The 18,594-nt window shown below is 50.1% G+C and overlaps 1 protein-coding gene across 1 annotated transcript; it reads left to right on the top strand.

Moving 5' to 3' along the window:
• The first annotated feature begins 779 nt into the window (after positions 1-779).
• LOXL3 (lysyl oxidase like 3) lies at positions 780-18,589 on the top strand. Its single transcript, XM_082851543.1, is given in 17 exon segments — positions 780-861; positions 2,257-2,581; positions 4,321-4,487; positions 5,121-5,329; positions 12,195-12,251; positions 12,886-12,945; positions 14,927-14,971; positions 15,161-15,377; positions 15,597-15,777; positions 15,912-16,066; positions 16,302-16,469; positions 16,604-16,766; positions 17,011-17,254; positions 17,347-17,462; positions 17,543-17,679; positions 17,788-17,899; positions 18,083-18,589. Coding segments are annotated over 16 exon segments (2,418 nt in total). The 5' UTR covers positions 780-861; positions 2,257-2,268; the 3' UTR covers positions 18,157-18,589.
• Positions 18,590-18,594: the final 5 nt, after the last annotated feature.

The raw sequence follows: 18,594 nt of genomic DNA, 5'->3' as shown, positions 1-18,594 counted from the left end.
CGGGGAGGAGGGCGGGGCGGGGCTCGCGCAGGAGGCGTTCCCGCCCCCACAACCTCCCCGGACCGCGAAAGGGGAGGAAGGAGACAAGCCAGAAGGAAGGGGAGGGGGTACCCAGATAAGCTGGCTGGTGCATCACGTCCGGCCCACCCCCCCCCGAACCCTGGGTCGCGCACAAGTGGCTCCACCGAAGGAAACCTCGTGGTTTCGGTCAGAGGACTCCGGCGCCTAGGCTTGGGGGCTGCGTACTACATCAGATGCTCAACGTGACGTCAGAGTGAAGGCCGTGACATCATCTCGAAAATGCCGACGGGCACCCTGGGGCATTGGAGGGACCATACGTGCCCTCGCGGCTTCAATTCCCCAGACACGACCCGACCCCTGCTCGGCTGGAGTTGGGCTGTTTTAAGATCCGCGGAGCAGGGGACGTGGGGGAAGGGCTAGGGACTGAAGACTTTCCGGAACTCGGAGCCGAGTCGCTGCACGGGACGCAGGACGGTCTGCGGCCCCGTGGCCTCTTCTGTGTCCAGCTCTCTGGCCGCAGCTACCCTGCACCCAACCCGCGAGAAAAGAAAGTTTTATTAAGCAGGCTGGGAGGCGGGGAGGGGGGCGGGAGGGAGGTGGAGCGGCGACTGCGGCCTGCTCCAAAGAGGAGGGGAGGAGAAGAGGAGGGAACTGGCCTGGGAGGGATCGTGGGAGAAGGCGGAATGTGGGAGGGCTCAAGGGGACGTGGGAGGAACGAAAGGGCTGGGGGAGAAAGGGGGGTAAGTCTCCCCTGGACGAGCACTTTTTTTGTAAGTCCTAGGACTGAACTCCAGGACCAGGACTCTTCTCCCAGCCGCTACGGCCCCCGCTCAGCCACAGGTAGGGGGAGTCACGCTGCCCGTGGGAGGAAGGAGAGTTGTGGATGGAGGATGGTGGAGGGACCTGGGAAAAGGGGTGATGTGGGATAAAGTCAAAGGGAAGTCAAGCTACTGAGGGTTTTATTATTGTCAAAGAAGAGTGAAACACAAGAAGAGTGGAGAAATGAAGCAGATATTGGGGGGCGGGGGCTGCAGGATGTTCCAAATAGGGCAGCCGGGAGGGCCCTAAGGCTGGGGGTTCCTCTGTGAGGCCCTCTCCCTGGGTCCCCAAGCCAAAATGTTCCCAAACAAAGCTGCCCTGTTGGGTTGTTTGAGTTGGGGGAAGCATGTGGGGGGGGGGGAGCTCGCTGTAGAGGGGCTGTTCTCCGCCCCAGACAGAGGGAAGGCCTTGGCAGAGAAGCCGATTGGTGCTCTCGCCTCCGCTTGCCCGTGACAGAGATGGCGGTGTTGGCAGGAGGCTTGGAAAACCCCACCCCATTCCCCCCCCCACCTTGAGGCCTGGCCCTCCTGGGCCCCTTGACCCTGCAGGGCTTGTAGGATGTGCAAGAGTTCTCCAGTGCATTCTGGTTCTCTGCCTTCTCTGCCTGGAATCTGCCCAGAGAGGACTCGGCTTGGCTCCCATTCAGGGGACCTGAGATCCGAGGGTCTCCTAAGCCCCTCCTTGCCTGCCTGTCTCCACAATCAGTAGCTATCTGTCCTCTGTCTGACTGGCTGAATAGGATCATCTGGGTCCCTTCTGCCTCTGCTCCTTGGCTCTTGTCAGTTCCCCTCCTCCTCACCTATTGCCTGCCTTTCTCAGTTGCCCCCCAATTCTGTGTGCCAGGCTCTCTCCTGATCCCTCTCTATCCATCTTCAACATTGTGTCTCTCTCTACTGTCTCTGTTTGGTCCCCTTTCATTCCCACAGTTTCCCTTCCTCTCACATTCTCTCTGTCTGGGTCTCCCTCTCCGTGTCTCTTGCTCAGTCTCTTCCTCTTTACCTGGACCATTCTCTGATCTTGGTCTCTAATCTCTGTCTTTTGATCACTGGGTCTCCTTGACCCACGAGTCGGGGTATGGAGGTGATGATAGCAGAACTAGGGAAAGGACATTGTGAGACATAACAACTAATAGTGAGAGTTTTATTCTTCACAAAAGGGAGGGAGAGCCTCTCTCTCTCCCTCCCCCGCCCCCCAATCTGGGTCTCTCAGTCTGTGTGCCTCTTTGACTCTGTGTTTCTGCTCTTATTTAGTATGTGTTCCTTTCTCACTGTCTCTCTTAGTCCGTGGGTCCCTCTCTTTCTCTCGCACTGTCTGTCTCTGGTCTTAACCAGTGTCTTTTCCTCTCATGACCTCTCTCAGACCTGGGCCTGGCTCAATTTCAGCTTCTCTCACATATTCTCTCTCTGGGGCACCCAGGCCTTCCTTGCCATGCGACCTGTCAGTGTCTGGCAGTGGAGCCTGTGGGGGCTGCTGCTGTGCCTGCTGTGCAGCTCGTGCCTGGGATCTCCATCCCCATCCACGGCCCCTGAGAAGAGGGCTGGGAGCCAGGGGCTACGGTTCCGGCTGGCCGGCTTCCCCAGGAAGCCCTTCGAGGGCCGCGTGGAGATCCAGCGGGCTGGCGAATGGGGCACCATCTGCGATGACGACTTCACACTGCAGGCTGCCCATGTCCTATGCCGGGAGCTGGGCTTCACAGAGGCCACAGGCTGGACCCACAGTGCCAAATACGGCCCTGGAACAGGTGAGCAATGCTCCAGGCACAGCCTAGGTATTGCCAAAGTGCAACCTAAATGTAGGGAGAGGGAACACCAGGATGGCACAGCCATAGGGACACAGAACACCAAGAAAAGCCAGTGTCAAGTACAACCATGGGGGACAAACCAACCAGCAGTCACTTCTCAGAGCTGTGTGAAATTAGGCTGGTCAGTGCCTTCTCTGAGCCTCAGATGCCCCATGTGCAAAATGACTAGGTGAACTCTTAAGTTCCTTTCTGCTGCAAAAGTATGAGTCTACAAAGCCACATGCAAAGACAGCGCTGACACAGGTGAGCCCTGTATGATTAAAGTACAACTGGTTTCATGGGAAGCTGAAAGCAGGTAAATGATGTCTGGATGTCCCAAAGCCAGAAGGAATCACAGATACTGCAGCCAACAAAATCAGATTATAGACCAGAGCTGAAACCAACAAGCTGGAATTTACCAAAGACAAGTATAAACTCTAGGACAAGTATGAATGTGGGTAGTAGGGGATTAGGAACAATTCTGAGACCTGGGGGTGCTTACACTGTATGAGCTCACAGTGAGATTGATAGACAGAAACTGGTGCAGTCTGAAGCTAATCCCCCAGTTTCCACTGGCTAGATCACTTCTGGAATGAAGTGTCACTTTAGATGCCACATTTCCAGAGAGACAGTAGAAAATGGAAGTACTGGGAATTCCCTGGTGATCCAGGATTAGGACTCTGCGCTTTCACTGCCAAGGGTGCAGGTTCAATCCCTGGTCAGGGAACTAAGATCCTAAAAATGGAAGTATATTCAGAGGAGAGCTGGCCAGATGTGAAAGATTGGAAGCCAATTTTCAAGGAATAGCTGAAGAAACCAGGGATATTTGGTATGAAAGGAAAAAGCTTTGGATAACAATTACATGATGGTTGTCTTCAAATGTGAGTACAGTCGTTTGGCTGAGGGATTTTTCTGGATGGCATCAAGGACTGAATCAGACCTGGAGTGGGGGAGTCATAAAAGAGTCTCAAGGACTTTGTGATGGTTCCAACAGCCTGCTGGGGCAGGAGGTAGGTATCCCAGCAGAAGCTGGGTAAGTCCTGTCAGGATATGCATGAGGGGTCCCTGCACATTAGCTGGGACCAACCTTTGAGGGGCCACCCAATTCTGAGAGAAAGTCGGTGATATTCATTTCAGTTTGGTCCAGGCAGAGAGAAGAACGCAGGGCAACGTGGCAATGCACATGGGGGGCACATGGGAGAATGTAAGGCTGAGGTGAAAGGATTTTACATTTCCAAATCTCACAAATGGCTCAAATCCCTAAGCCCCCATGTATTGGCTGTGGTCTTAGTCAAGTTACTTAACTCCTCAGAACTCCAATTTCTTTATACGAAATGGTGATAATACCTTCTGGCAGCTCTGTTCTAAGGATGCTCACATATGTACATACCTCGGCAGATTGCCTCACATACAGTAGGTACTTGATTAATTGTAGCTGTCATTGAATGGGTAAGGGCTGATCAGAACTTCAGTGTTGACTCTTGGTTTTTTTTATTCACCCTACCAAATTCTTGGGTATCCCCAGATCACTATCAACCCTCCATCAATCCTATGCTCCCTTTCGTATTCCTTTCCAGGGTCCCCTGTCCCTTCCCCACTCATTACCTTACCAGGTATGAGGCTTCCATGCTCATTCTCACCAACATCCCCATACTACCTCTCCAAGCCCCTCTGTCCCCTTATCTCCTGCCCCTCCACAGGCCGCATCTGGCTGGACAACCTGAGCTGCAGTGGGACTGAGCGGAGTGTGACTGAATGTGCCTCCCGGGGCTGGGGGAACAGTGACTGTACCCACGATGAGGATGCCGGGGTCATCTGCAAGGACGAGCGCCTCCCCGGCTTCTCGGATTCCAATGTCATTGAGGTCTGTAGTTCATAAACACACACACACACTCACACACACACACCACCCAGGGTGGCGAGACACAGGGGGCTGTGGAGTGGTTATATGCGCAGATACTAGAAGATAGAGGATCCCATATGCCCAAGGGGATAATTTGGGTTGGTGGGGGACTTGGGGCACAAAATGATAGGGCTCCGAGACACTGCATAGTCCAGGTTTTAGCATTAGCATTCAAGTTACTAAGCCTGGCATGAGCCTCTCCAACTTCATCCCTGGTCCTCAGGGCACTGTGCTCTCCTTCACCTCAGATGTTCCTCCTCTCCGGGGACATCTCCCTTCTTACTTTCTCCTCCTCCTTCAATACCACTTCCTCTGTGAAGTGCTCCCTCAGGCTCCAGGCAGAGTTAGATGCTCCTTCCCCAGCTTCTTCTGGACCCTTAGTCATTTCTCAGAGCATAGCATGTCCTTGCACACTCATGGCTGCAGGAGGGTCAACACACCCACACACCTCCTAGAGAGCAGGCCTGCCTCTCAGCCCCGTCTCGCCATTGGGTTTACAGCAAGCACACTCAATCAGGGTTCCTTGAGGGTGGCCGGACATACGAAAGGTGTCATTGGGATTCCTTCCTCTACTTGTGGTCCCATCCCCAGGTAGAGCATCACCTGCAAGTGGAGGAGGTACGAATTCGACCAGCCGTTGGGCGGGGCAGGCGGCCCCTGCCCGTGACTGAGGGACTGGTCGAAGTCAGGCTTCCGGACGGCTGGTCGCAAGTGTGTGATAAAGGATGGAGCGCCCATAACAGCCACGTGGTCTGCGGGATGCTGGGCTTCCCTAGCGAAAAGAGGGTCAACGTGGCCTTCTACAGGTGAAGGGACGAGGGCGCTTGTTAGGGAATGGTGTTGAGAGACCTCCGAGGGGGCTGCGGCACTGGGGGAACCTGGGCTCCGGAAGAGTGGGGAAATGTGGAGGCCTCTGCTAAACTGGAGAGTTGAGAAATATCGCGGGACCATGAAGCGGTCCCCGAGGCGAGTCTGCCACGGGACCGGCAAGGCTCGAGCTCTCTAGCGGCCCAAGCCGGCGCGGGGTGAGCGGCGGCTATGGCGTCGGTGCCCGTGACTCCATCGGTCGCCAGGCGTCTCCGCGACCCGGGGCGAGCGCCGGGTCTCGCGAGGCCATGCCCAGCGGCCCGCGGGCCCGCGGGCGGTCGCGGTTACGGTGTCGGCGCTGGCGCGGCCCAGGAGCCCGCGGGTCGAGTTAGGGGGGGTGGGGGCGCGGCCATGCCCTGCAGAGGCGGAACTGGGGCGGGGCCGGACGCCGGGAGTCTGAAGGTGACAGGCCCGGAGCATCCCCGGGGCGGTGGGTCCCCGCCAGAGCGCCAATCCCTGAAGGCCGAAGGGCGCTGGGAGGGGCCTGGCGCCTCCCCGGGTCCAGGCGGCCCACTAGGCGTCTGTGACCGCGCGAGCCCTCAGGACTCCTAGGCAAGTTTTCCAGAATATGCTTCGGCCCAGAAGCCGGCTCTCTTCACCGGCTCTGGAGCCCTGGTGTACGCGCCGGCCTCTAGGAAACGGATCACACTGGTGACCGGTTCTGTGCTTAACAGCGTCTCGCTTCCCTGGAGCATCTAATTTGGCATTTTGAGAAATTTAGAAATTTCTCTGTAATTTAAATGATTGTTTTCTTCATCTCTTCCTTAGATCAGTTTTGCAGGAAGACTTCTTAACATCTGGGTGACCTTCCACTGGGCACACTACTTCAGATGTGGTCTGATCAGGGCAGGGTACAGCAGAAATGCTCACTTTTAATTAAAGCATGTGTAGATTTTGCATTGCCTTTCTGTTGAGGCAGCATCCCACTGCTCATATTGACCCTGTAATCACCTAAATTGGGTCTTCTCTCATCCTTGATACTGATAGAGCAGCCTAAATCTGTTGAGTTTACCCTATTAGTTTATACATCATTTAAAAACCATTAAAAAGCCATGATGATCCCATGAGATTATCTTGAATCTTGACATTATTTTCCACTTGTCATCCCTCCCTGCCTCCTCTGTTCAATAGATAAGATAGCTCTGCTTCCTGACTTCATCAAAGTGACTGTTAAAATTGTTGAACTCTTTAAAACCAAAGTCTAACTCTTCTTATGAATCCTCCAGATTTACATCAAACCTTTAATCATTAGTTGTAAAATGTTTTTTCAGCCAATTGGGAACAAACTGAACACTACAATGATGTAGCCAACATTATACCATCTTATCTGTAATGAAATCATGGGAGATGTTATTAGTGTTTGCTAAAATCCAGCTATTTTATGTTCACAGCCATTCTGCAGCCTTCCAATTTAGTAATCTTACCAAGAAAGGAAATCTTGGTGGTTTGACTGGGCTAATTTTTACTGAAATCCTTTTAGATTTCTAAGGATCACCATATTTTTCCTCAATGCTCACAAACTTTCTATTTAATAACTTATTCTAGAATATTATCTGTAGATTGAAGAATCCTCTTCCTTCTCAAAAATCAGTACATTATCCAACCTCCAGTCTTTTCCATACTTGCTCAGATTTTCTTTGCCTTGGCTCTGAAACACATCTTTCAGCCCCAAGGAATATACTTTATCTGGCATAGGGACTCATATGGTTTAAAACATCTATGTGCTGTGCTCCTTTGTTATTATCTACCTTGGGGCTATATTTCTTTCCCTGTGTTTGTTCTTTACCTTTCCTAATCCAAACACCAGGTTCTGAAAGATTAGTACGATTTAAATAGCAGGCATTTCAGGTGAAGAGGGTAGCATGAACAAAAGTGTAGAGAGTCATTCATTCAACATTTATTTATTGAGTGCCTACTGTGTGCCAGGGACTGTTGTAGATACTAGGGATTCAATAATGAACAAAACAGACAAAAATCCCTGATCTCATGGACTAGGGAAATACCAGAAAACGAGTAACATTACAAAATGTAAGGATGGCAAAGGGCATAATAGATAAAAATAAAGCAGGGAAAGGGTTAGGAAGCGGGACTGGGATTGCAGTTTTAAATAGGTCAGAGGAGGCATCATTTGAGAAAATATTTAAAGGAGGCGAAGGCACAAGCTATGCAAAAATCTAGATGAGCATCTCCAGGAAGAGGCATCATAAATGAGAAGATCCTGGGGAGTGTGGTGGTGTGTATCACGATGTGGGGGATGGGGGATTCTTGTCATGCTCCAGGAGACCCCTGGGGCTGGAGCTGAGTGAACAAGGGAGAAAATGATAGGACACGTGATGCAGGAGGAGATAGGGAAAGAATGGGGAGCCAGATCATGTAGGGCCATTTGAGAGTCTTTGGTTTTTACTCTGTGTGAGATAAGGTTTTGGGCAGAGGTGTGACATCTGACTTCCACTTTTTATGTATTATTTGGGCTGCTTTGTTAAGAATAGACTGTAAGGGATGTGGCAGAATCAAGCGTCAGGGAGATAAGGCAAAGATAAGGCAAAGTGCAAAGAGGGGACTACCCTGGCAGTCCAGTGGTTAAGACTCTGTGCTCCCAATGCAGGGGGTACGGGTTCGATCCCTGGTCAGGAAGCTAAGATCCCGCGTGCTGCATGGCGTGGTGCGGCGTGGCCAAACAAAAAACAACAACAACAATAAAATGCAGGGCTTCCCTAGTGGCGCAGTGGTTGAGAGTCGGCCTGCCGATGCAGGGGACGCGGGTTTGTGCCCCTGTCCGGGAAGATCCCACATGCCGCGGAGCGGCTGGGCCCGTGAGCCATGGCCGCTGAGCCTGCGCGTCCGGAGCCTGCGCTCCGCATCGGGAGAGGCCGCAACAGTGAGAGGCCCACGTATCGCAAAAAAAAAAAAAAAAAAAAAATGCAAACGGAGGTGAGGTAGAAAAAGAAGCAGGTGAGTGTGGAGGCCTAGAAGCCAAGTAAAGTGCTTCAAGGAAGAGTGATCAAGTGTGTCAGTGCCGCTGATGGGTCTAAAAACATGAGGACTGAGAAATGAATACTGGATTTAGCAACATGAAGTTATTGCTGACCCCAACAAAGATGAAAATGAATAGGATATTTTGAAAGACAGTTGACAAGAGTAGAAGATTTATACTGAGAAATAGTGGAAGAAAGATCCGAATGGATAGAGTAAGGCTAGAAAATGGAACACTTTTAATGCCAGATTGGAGAGTTTTACCTTTATCTTATGGAAAATTAAAAAATAAAAGTACTTGTATGGGACAGTGATAAAATAAGGCCAATGTTTTTAAAAGTTTGATAGTAGTGAACTGGAAGAGGAAGTTCTAGATGCAGTAAGATTAGTCAGGAGTTATAAACATGAAGCTGATGGGGAGGATGACAACGAGGAGAGAGGGGAATGAATAGATGTAGGATGACTGATAGAATATAGAAAATAAGAGAAGAAAGAACTAAAATGATACTGAAGCTGCTCAAGAGAAGGATGGTATCCATCAGGCATCTCTGGGCTTCAAGTTAATATGAACTAACTTTAGACGTGGGCCGTCCCGGGGCATTTTGAGGCCCAGGAATTGTCCCCACGTATATACAGCCTCAAGTAAGTTTCGGAAATCAGGAATATTTGTGTACCTATTGGGATCTCTTACTGAGTCTGGGATATGAAGGCTGGAGAAGGAAATATACTTAGTACAGTGTTCATTCTTAGTGGGGAAAGAGATTACAGGGGTCCTGGGAGATTCTGTGATTTGGATATGGTATAGATACGCCGTCACAGGTCAAGTCGGACAGAGGGAGAATCCTCGTAGGTAATACAATTATAAAGCCTAGGCAAGATAGTTATGAACAACTCTACCTTCCTTAGAGAAAGAAGATGCATCTGCTAGCTTTTAGAGGAAGTCAGTAAGATTTAGAGAATAAGAAAATCAGAATGTGATATATTTATCATTTTTAAACTTGGTTTGTTAGTTCTACCCTAGAACATGTGAAAGTTGTAGAATCTTAGAAGAGGAAAATAATGTACAGATAATTGAACCATTTACTGCCCTTTTTCAGGCAAAGAAGTTGAAGTTCTAAGAGCTTAAGTGCTGTTTAAGAAGTCACTCTTCTAGTTCATTTCAGCTTGATAGATATTTATTGAACTCCTACTATTTGCCAAGCACTGTGCAAGGTGCTCAGAATACAGAGGTGACGAGAGAGTTAGTTAGGCACCAAATCATAGAAGACCTTATAGGCTATGTTAAGGATTTGGATCTTTATGATAAAAGTAATGGAAAATCATTGAAGTTTTTTAATGAGGAGGGCTGTGAGAGGACATGATCAGGTTTGTGGCTCTGGGAGATTACTTTGACTGCATTTCTGAGAATGGTTTAGAGAAGGGCAAGAGCAAATGGATTAGAGAGTTGTTTAGGACAGAACATTGACAGGACTTCGTTACGGATTGAAGAGAGAAGAGTCAAGGTTGACTCCTAGGTTTCCGGCGTAGATTTTGCTGTAAGAGTTATGTTTATTTTTTAGACCCACATTAAATTTTAGATAACTTTGAGATATCTAAGTAGGAACATCAAGAAGGCAGTGGAATATACAAGGTTAGGTGTGAACGAGAACATATAAAGAGAGGATGTGGAGTGAGAAGAATGCCTTAGAGCTCTAAAAATTTAAATGACTATATAGAGGAGGAGCCTGATAAGAAGACCAAGAAAGAGCAACCAGAATTAGGACTGAAACAAGGCCAGTAGTGTTGTGACAGCCAAGGAGGGAAAGAGAGAACAGCAGTGCCAGATGCTACCAAGAGTCAATGGGATGAAGACTAAAAAAGAAGAAAAAACATCTTCTGGATTTATTATCACAGAGTGATGCGGGGGGGCGGAAACCAGAAAGGGGTGGGTTAAGGAGTGAGTGGGAGGAAAGATGATGAGTATCGACAACCACTGAAAAGTTTTTCTATGAAGAGGGAGAAAGATGTGGGGTGGAGGGTGTGTGTGTGTGTGTGTGTGTGTGTGTGTGTGTGTGTGTGTGTGTGTGTGTAAGAGACAGAGAGAGAGCTGAACATGTTTAAAAGGATTCGATTGAGAAGGAGAGGTTATGTGCAACTTCTCAATTGAGAAGGAGAGAAAGGAACATAGGGGAAGGAATTCAGAAACGTTTGGGGGCAGTGGCCTTAGAGAAGAAAGACAGTTGGAATGAGAAAAGGATGTGCAGATGCAGGTAGCTTTTTATGTTTGATGGTTGAAGGAACAAATGATAGGGAAAACAAGCACATTTGTGAATGAAGAAATATCAGTGAAGACAAATATCAGTACTGGTCCTAAACAAGTACCAGGTCCTTAATGTAACCTGTATTTGCCTTATAATGTATATTATTATATATACCATATAATATATAATATAAAGACCTTATATAGTCCTTACATAACTTAGAGAAGAAGTACTTCTAAATTTCTAGGTAATACAACATTTTTCTGAATACAGCGCTGGAGATCAGAATGATCTCTCTGGGTTACTGGTGAAAGAAAGTGCCAAGTATACTTCATTTCAGACATGTTTGAGAAAAACACATCTAGAGAAAAAGTTTCACACTATACATATATGATGAAACATTCTAAACTCTTAGTAGCATCTCAGGAAAGTTTCTTAGTAGTCTCTCAGGAAAGGGACCCGAGAGTTATTGTAGACTCTTTGCTAGGAATGTTGGACATATTGAACGTTTTGGCAAAAAGACCAACTAAGTACATCCTCAGTAAGAAGCCAGGGCAGGAGGTACCAAGCAGATTCAGCCCTGTTAAAATCTATTTATTAAAATCCTAGCACATCTGCACATAGTATACCACATCCAAAGATGACTCCTCAAGAGAAACAGCAGAGCAGGAACATGTTCAAAGAGATGATAACTAAGAGGATGACAGGGAATTCCATAAATTTTGTAAGGACAGACAAGACCTGCATTCATTATACATAGTTGGGCAGGACAAAGGGGGCAAAGTGAAAGTCTTTGAAATCAAAGGGAGAATGAGTGGAGAAACAGACCTAGTTTCCATGCATTAGACTTAAGGCAACTTCTTGAAGAATAAAATAGGTCAAATATTTAGGCCAATTAAGAAGAAATAAGGTTTTAGAACTTAATCCCTGGAAGTAAGTTTGGGAAATGAGCTCAGTTTGTGAATGACTAAAGCAATGACTAAAGCATATGGGATTTAACTAAAGCAGGAAGGGTTCTGTCATCCTAAGCAGCCTGGCCTTATGCTCCGCAGTCAGACCAAGATAATGTCCCTTAACTATCCAGCCTTGGTCCGTGGTCCTGGTTCACTGGCCTCAGGCCTGGACATGCCAGAAGCCAGAGAGCATCCGAGAAAAGAATACATAGCCTCTCTAGGTGTGACCAAGCCAGTCCCCTCTCCTTGCCTAGTCAGTCTGGCAATCCTAACAATCCTAACACCCTTCTACTTACACCCGTTCCCCTAGCCCTCCCCCCAGGTTTAGATCAGCCCTAATATCAACCCAAGAGTCCTTATTCCCTGTCTGCCTTAACCTAATTTCTGTGGGTCCTGGTATAGGGTCTTTATCAGCCCGAGTCCATGTCCTTCACTGCTGCTCACCTGTCTGGTTACGTGCTTATGAGGCCAAACAGCTGTGAAGGGTTGAACTTTGGAGGTATCTGATGTTATAAGATCCTGCCACCAGGAGCCCTCTAACTATTGGAAAAGAAATCTTGCCCCTGGTCCCAGTTGCACTAGCTTTTCCCACTTAGTTCTAGACTGATCCTGACTCTGCTGTTGTCTTATCCTCACAGAAAGTTGAGGAAGCGAGTGGCCAAAGCCTCGGCCCGACGCTCCAAGCCCCTTGGAAGGTAATGGGGCAAGAGCCCCGGGACCTCCTGCTCATCCCTGTGACCCCAGGAGGTGGATGGATGGAAGGCAGCCTATCCATGTCCATCCCAGAACCCAAGCTGATGAATCAGGGATATGACTGGAAAATGGCCATTCCAGGGGGGAGGGGAGGGGAGGCAGGCATGGGGATGGGTAAGCTTTGATCTTAGGAAGCCCAAGGAGGAAATAATGCAGGAATGGCTTAGGAAAAGCCTCTGCATCTTTATACTTCCCCCAAATAGCTTGGACTCCAGCCTCAGCCACCTGCATGCTTCCTCCCCTGCCCCAACTCCTAACCTCCCTTAATTCATCTGCATTCCCATTCTCTCTTCTCGCTTTACCATTCCTCTTATCTCCTCTCCCCTCACCACCTGGATTGACATAACTAGTTTTCTCATAAGTGTTGCTGAACCCAGAGAGCAGCATGTATTCCAAAAATAGTTAAGTGGTATGCAGCAGTATATGTGGAAAATCTGACTGCCTTGGCTTTGCCCCTCCCCATACTCTGCATGAAGGGTCCTTCCTAGAAACAGAAAATAATAATAATAATCCTTTACTTTTCCCTGGCAACATACCTGACCACTACCTCCAATAACTTCTTTCTCCTTTTTTCAGACCAATCGTCAAGCTTAAAGCCAAACCCAAACCCCGAGTGGGCAGGGGGCCAATCAAGAGGTAAATAAAGTTCAGGCTAAGTGGAGAGGAGAGGGAGTGCCGAGTGACGAGTCAGGGGCGTCGGGCTGTGGTCAGGAAGGGGTCCAAGAGAAGCCTCCACCAAGAGGTGGAAGAGCAGCAGCAACTGTTAAAAGCCACCTTCCAGATGAGTCACCGAAATGTAAAGTAAGACTGGCCCTTATGTGGTTCTCTGAGGAATTATGCTTGTCACAGGATTTCTGAAAATCTCAGAAGTTCATCCACTGACTACCCTTGTTCCACATGCTTATTTATCTTCCCCCAGCAGATTTTAGTAGATACTCTGGCACTCTTGTCCTTCAGATGCCATGCTTGCCTCTCCTCCAAGAAGTTAAGTTTGCCTAAGGGATCAGTGTTCCCATCCTACCTTTATTTAATTGTTAAAAATAAGTGCTACCAGCTTGGAAGTGAGACTGAGGATCCCCTCTGGAAACTTTGTCAGGGATGGAGTCACATGGAAGTCCTGATCTCTGGCCCAGTTCACACAATTAGGCTCCCAGTCCCATCATTTTCCTCCTGGGTTCCTTCAGAAGCCCAGGGAATGGAAAGCTTCCAATCCCGATGATTGTGTCTCACTTGGTTTCTAAAGGCAATTTGTCCATGAAAAGTCTCTCTGATAGCTTCTTCAGCAGTAGTTGAGGCATAGAGAAGTCATCCCTTTCTATTCTTTCCTCCTCTCTTCACAGCATTCCGAGATCACCCAGTGGCCCCTGGTACCCCTCATTCCCCAGCTCCTCCCTCTGATGCCTTCAAAGGGGCTTGGAATTTGGGGGTGTTCTTGTAGTGCCCTTCCAGCTTAGGGTCATCTTGCCCAACATGGCCATACTCTGGCCTTCCCTGACCCCCCACATTAAAATGCACACTGGTGTTTTTATTTTGTCAGTTATGGGGAAAAAAGGAGGAGAGAGTTTAGAAGAGAGATGTCTTTTTCCTCTGATGGCGTCTTTGACTTTTATTTTCAGCCAGACAGGACTTTGGGAGAATACCTGGTCTCTTTGAATCCACTTATCTTGAGCTCGCAAAGGTATTCTGTAAAGTCTCCAGGCTTCCTTTGTCTGATTTGTTTATAACTTGTCCATCTCTCTGTGTCTTCCCAGCCAATGGCTTCAAATCGTCATATTCCTTCCTTCCTCTGACATCAAGTAATGGAGCACATTACTGCAATAATTCACTGCCAAACCAGCCTCACAGACCCACTCCACCAACACCAGGCCTCATCTGGTTCCTTTCCTCTCTGGGTTCAAACCAGCTGTTCTGGGAAGAAAGTACTTCTCTCATCACATGGCTCACTGCAGTATCTCATTCCGTTGGTGTCAATAAGCAAGTCTCCTCATTCTCTCTAGCATCTCTCCGCTGTGTTTCCAAGTTTTAACATCTCTAATTTAGTCCCATTTTCCCACTTGAGGGGCTATGGAACATTCTTTCTGTTACATTTAAACTGCAGAAGCATGGACTACCTCATTAAAGACTCATACAGTTCAGCTCAGGTCTGGGGATATCTTCACCCTTCTGTTGTTCATATTCACTCTCCTTCTCTGGTCACGTGGCCCCTCTTTGTCTGTCTTGCATTTGTACATCTTCGTTCCTGTATATACCAGCTCCAGTCTTTCCTGTGTTCACCATCTGGTCTGTTCTTCCATAACTGCCCATCATCCTCTGGCCTGGAAACCCCTCTGGCCTCTAAGAAGCCATGTAGACGCAAGACTTACTCACTCCTTTGCATCCTGACTCATTTAGTTATTTCAGTCACAGCGTAATAGAAGGATCTGCTCACTCTGGCCATTCAGGCTTCCTGTTTGTGTCAGCTACTCCCTCCTACCCATCTCTTCCAGCTGGGCAGTCCTGGCTTCCTATTGTCTTTGCACAGTAGCGTCAGCCTCAGCCTCCATTAGGGCCAGCACCCTGAAACCGTACAGAACAAGGTTTCTGTCAGGCAAGTCAAGAAGAGCCTTCCTTCCCATAGGGTTCTTCTGCTGCAGAAGGTCCCCAAGGACCAGCCCCCGTCCAGGTAATCTAGGCTCTTTCGGCCTAGAAACTCGCCATTACCTTTGTCTCTTTGTCTCTGTGTTTTTGCGGAGAAGAGGGGAAGAAGAAGGGCTAAAGTGGTCATGGGTGGAGGCACGGAGTGGGAGGAGGGATGTGGGCAAAGAGGCAGGAGCACTGCTTTACCCTACTGCTCCCACTCCTGTCCCCCCAGGCTGCTGGCCCAGCGGCAGCAACACTCCTTTGGTCTGCATGGGGTGGCGTGCGTGGGCACGGAGGCCCACCTCTCTCTCTGCTCCTTGGAGTTCTATCGTGCCAATGACACCACCAGGTGCCCTGGGGGGGGCCCTGCGGTGGTGAGCTGTGTGCCAAGCCCTCTCTACGCAGCGTCCAGTGGCCAGAAGAAGCAACAGTCGAAGCCTCAGGGGGAGGTGTGTGAGACAGTGACTATGACCTTCCCCACCCCAGGCGGAGAACCCCCTAGCCTGGCCAGCCCCTGATTAAGCACAGCCTTGACCTTTGAGGACAGAGAGGAACCTCCTACCTCCCATGCTCCCTCCCACCAGAATCTCATTCATCTCCCAGGTCTACTCAGCCCTCTCTGTGCTGATGTTTCCATTCACTGCTGGGCACCTCTGTCTCCTTTACAGGCCCGAGTGCGATTAAAGGGTGGAGCCCACCCAGGAGAGGGCCGGGTAGAAGTCCTGAAGGCTGGCACGTGGGGCACAGTCTGTGACCGCAAGTGGGACCTGCAGGCAGCCAGTGTGGTGTGTCGGGAGCTGGGCTTCGGGAGTGCTCGAGAGGCTCTGAGCGGTGCCCGCATGGGGCAGGGTGAGGGGGGTGCAGGTGGGAGGGAGAGGGAAGGAGGAGGTACACACTCCTGGGGGAGGGTACATTCCTTAGGAAGGAGACCCCTGGACAGATAAGGAAGTTAGAACCTCCTGATCTTTGACCTCTGACCTTAGGCATGGGTGCCATCCATTTGAGTGAAGTTCGATGCTCTGGCCAGGAACCCTCCCTCTGGAAGTGCCCCCACAGGAACATCACAGCTGAGGACTGTTCCCATAGCCAAGATGCTGGAGTCCGATGCAACCTGCCCTACACTGGGGTAGAGACCAAGGTCAGTCATTCTTTCCACCTTGATTCAGGTGTCTCACATCCTATCCAGTTCTGGTCATGATCTGCAGTCTGATGCCCACTGCCCCATGCCCCTGCCATCCTGCAGCTCCCACCTGATGCCACCACTTGCTAGCCCTTTAAGTGCCTCTGAATCACCATTCAGCCATAGGCCTGCTACAGACTCCCACTACTCCACCCCCAAAAGCTTCCCCAGTACTTCCATTGTGTCACTACAGATCCGACTCAGCGGGGGCCGCAGCCGACATGAAGGGCGAGTCGAGGTGCAAACAGGAGGACCTGGGTCCCTTCGCTGGGGCCTCATCTGTGGGGATGACTGGGGGACACTGGAGGCCATGGTTGCCTGCAGGCAACTCGGACTGGGCTATGCCAACCATGGCCTGCAGGTGAGTGGGAAGGAGAGAGGAACCAAGGCTATTGCCTCCAAAGGCTGTGTTTGGGGCAGAGGACTGTCAAAATGAGTCCCTTGGCCTGGGAGGCTGGATGGTGGCCTCACAAAAACACCTCTGTATGTCCCCAGGAGACCTGGTACTGGGACTCAGGGAATATAACAGAGGTGGTGATGAGTGGAGTGCACTGCACAGGGACTGAGCTGTCCCTGGACCAATGTGCTCATCATGGCACCCACGTCGCCTGCAAGAGGACAGGAAGCCATTTCACTGCTGGAGTCATTTGTTCTGAGAGTGAGTGAAGGGTCGGGTGACTCAAGCCAGGGAAGGGAGGCTGTGGCCTACCCCTTTGCAGGGAGAGAGAGAGCTGCAATCCGGAGGGGTCCGCCTTCCCTGCAGAAAACCAGTCTCACCCAACTTTCTGGGGGTGGGGGGAAGGGGATGCGGGGCAGGGGGTGGGGGTGAGAATGGACGCACTCCCATCTGTCCCTGCCCCTCAGCAGTGAGTTCTAACCCTCTCCTTCCTTCCTTGGTGCAGCCGCGTCAGATCTGCTGCTGCACTCAGCACTGGTGCAGGAGACCGCGTACATCGAGGACAGGCCCCTGCACATGTTGTACTGTGCTGCTGAAGAGAACTGCCTGGCTAGCTCGGCCCGCTCAGCCAACTGGCCTTACGGCCACCGGCGTCTGCTCCGATTCTCCTCCCAGATCCACAACCTGGGACGCGCTGACTTCAGGCCCAAGGCTGGGCGCCACTCCTGGGTGTGGCATGAGTGTCATGGGTGAGAGGGTCAAGTAGAAGGGCAAGGCCACTGGGGACGGGGCAAGCCTGCTGTGGGCAGGGAAGGAAACAGGGGTTCCCTTGTCCCCACAGGCATTATCACAGTATGGACATCTTCACTCACTATGATATCCTGACCCCCAACGGCACCAAGGTGGCTGAGGGCCACAAAGCTAGTTTCTGTCTAGAAGACACCGAGTGTCAGGAGGGTGAGTTGGGGCCTAGAGTAGACTACAGTTTCCTCATCCCCACAGCCTTGCCTCACACTGACATATGCTTATCTCTTCAGATGTCTCCAAGAGGTATGAGTGTGCCAACTTTGGAGAGCAGGGCATTACTGTGGGTTGCTGGGATCTCTACCGGCATGACATCGACTGTCAATGGATTGACATCACAGATGTGAAGCCAGGAAACTACATTCTGCAGGTGCCTGGGATCTAAGATTTCCAGCTATTGAGTGGGAGGAGTGTTTATTAAAGACACATTTGGATTTGAGGACTGCAGCTGGTTAAGCTGGCATTTTCCCACTCACAGGTGGTCATCAACCCCAATTTTGAAGTAGCAGAAAGTGACTTCACCAACAATGCAATGAAATGTAACTGCAAATATGATGGACATCGCATCTGGGTGCACAACTGCCACATTGGTATTTGGTGGGAAGAGAAGCCAGAAAGACTGGGGGATGGGAGGGAAAGGCCTTCATTCTCTTCTCCCTAGGTTGTTTCTATGTCTTCCCACCCACTTCCGTATTTTCCAGTTTCCCCACTTCTACCCACCCTTCCCCACAACGGGTCAATCTTCCTGCCCAAACCACATGTTCACCTTGCAGGTGATGCCTTCAGTGAAGAGGCCAACAGGAGGTTCGAACGCTACCCTGGCCAGACCAGCAACCAGATCATCTAAGGTGCCACCACCCTCCTCTGCAGACCACAACTGGCCCCTAATGGCAGGGGTCTGAGGCTGCCATTACCTCAGGAGCTTACCAAGGAATCCTTGACGTCAGCAGGCCCACGGCACTCATCCATTGTGCACTGTGGGTGTAGAACTGTCAAGCAGAAGTTATTGCCCTCCTTTTACGCCGGCTGTCTGGATCTGTGGCCAGGCATGGGGAATTTTGCTCCCAGGCCCAGCACCAAACCAAGCACGCCACGAAGAGGCGCACCTGATTGACTGCCAGGAAAAGACAGCAGCAGCTCGTTTTCTTAAATAGGGAGGTCAGAATGGTCAACTCCAATATCTCCTCTCAGTTCAGGGAGATACGGCTTTACCTCTAGCCTTTTTGTGGGGGGAAAGAGCAGTGCGCCACCCTTCCCCTCATTTTTGAGTATAACATGTTGCTAG

The sequence above is a fragment of the Leucopleurus acutus genome, assembly GCF_964270905.1.
Source record: "Leucopleurus acutus genome assembly, chromosome: 12".
NCBI classification, from domain to species: Eukaryota; Metazoa; Chordata; class Mammalia; order Artiodactyla; family Delphinidae; genus Leucopleurus; species Leucopleurus acutus.
The sequence above is the reverse complement of the archived record's forward strand: the minus strand, read 5'-3'. Positions and strand labels throughout refer to the sequence as shown.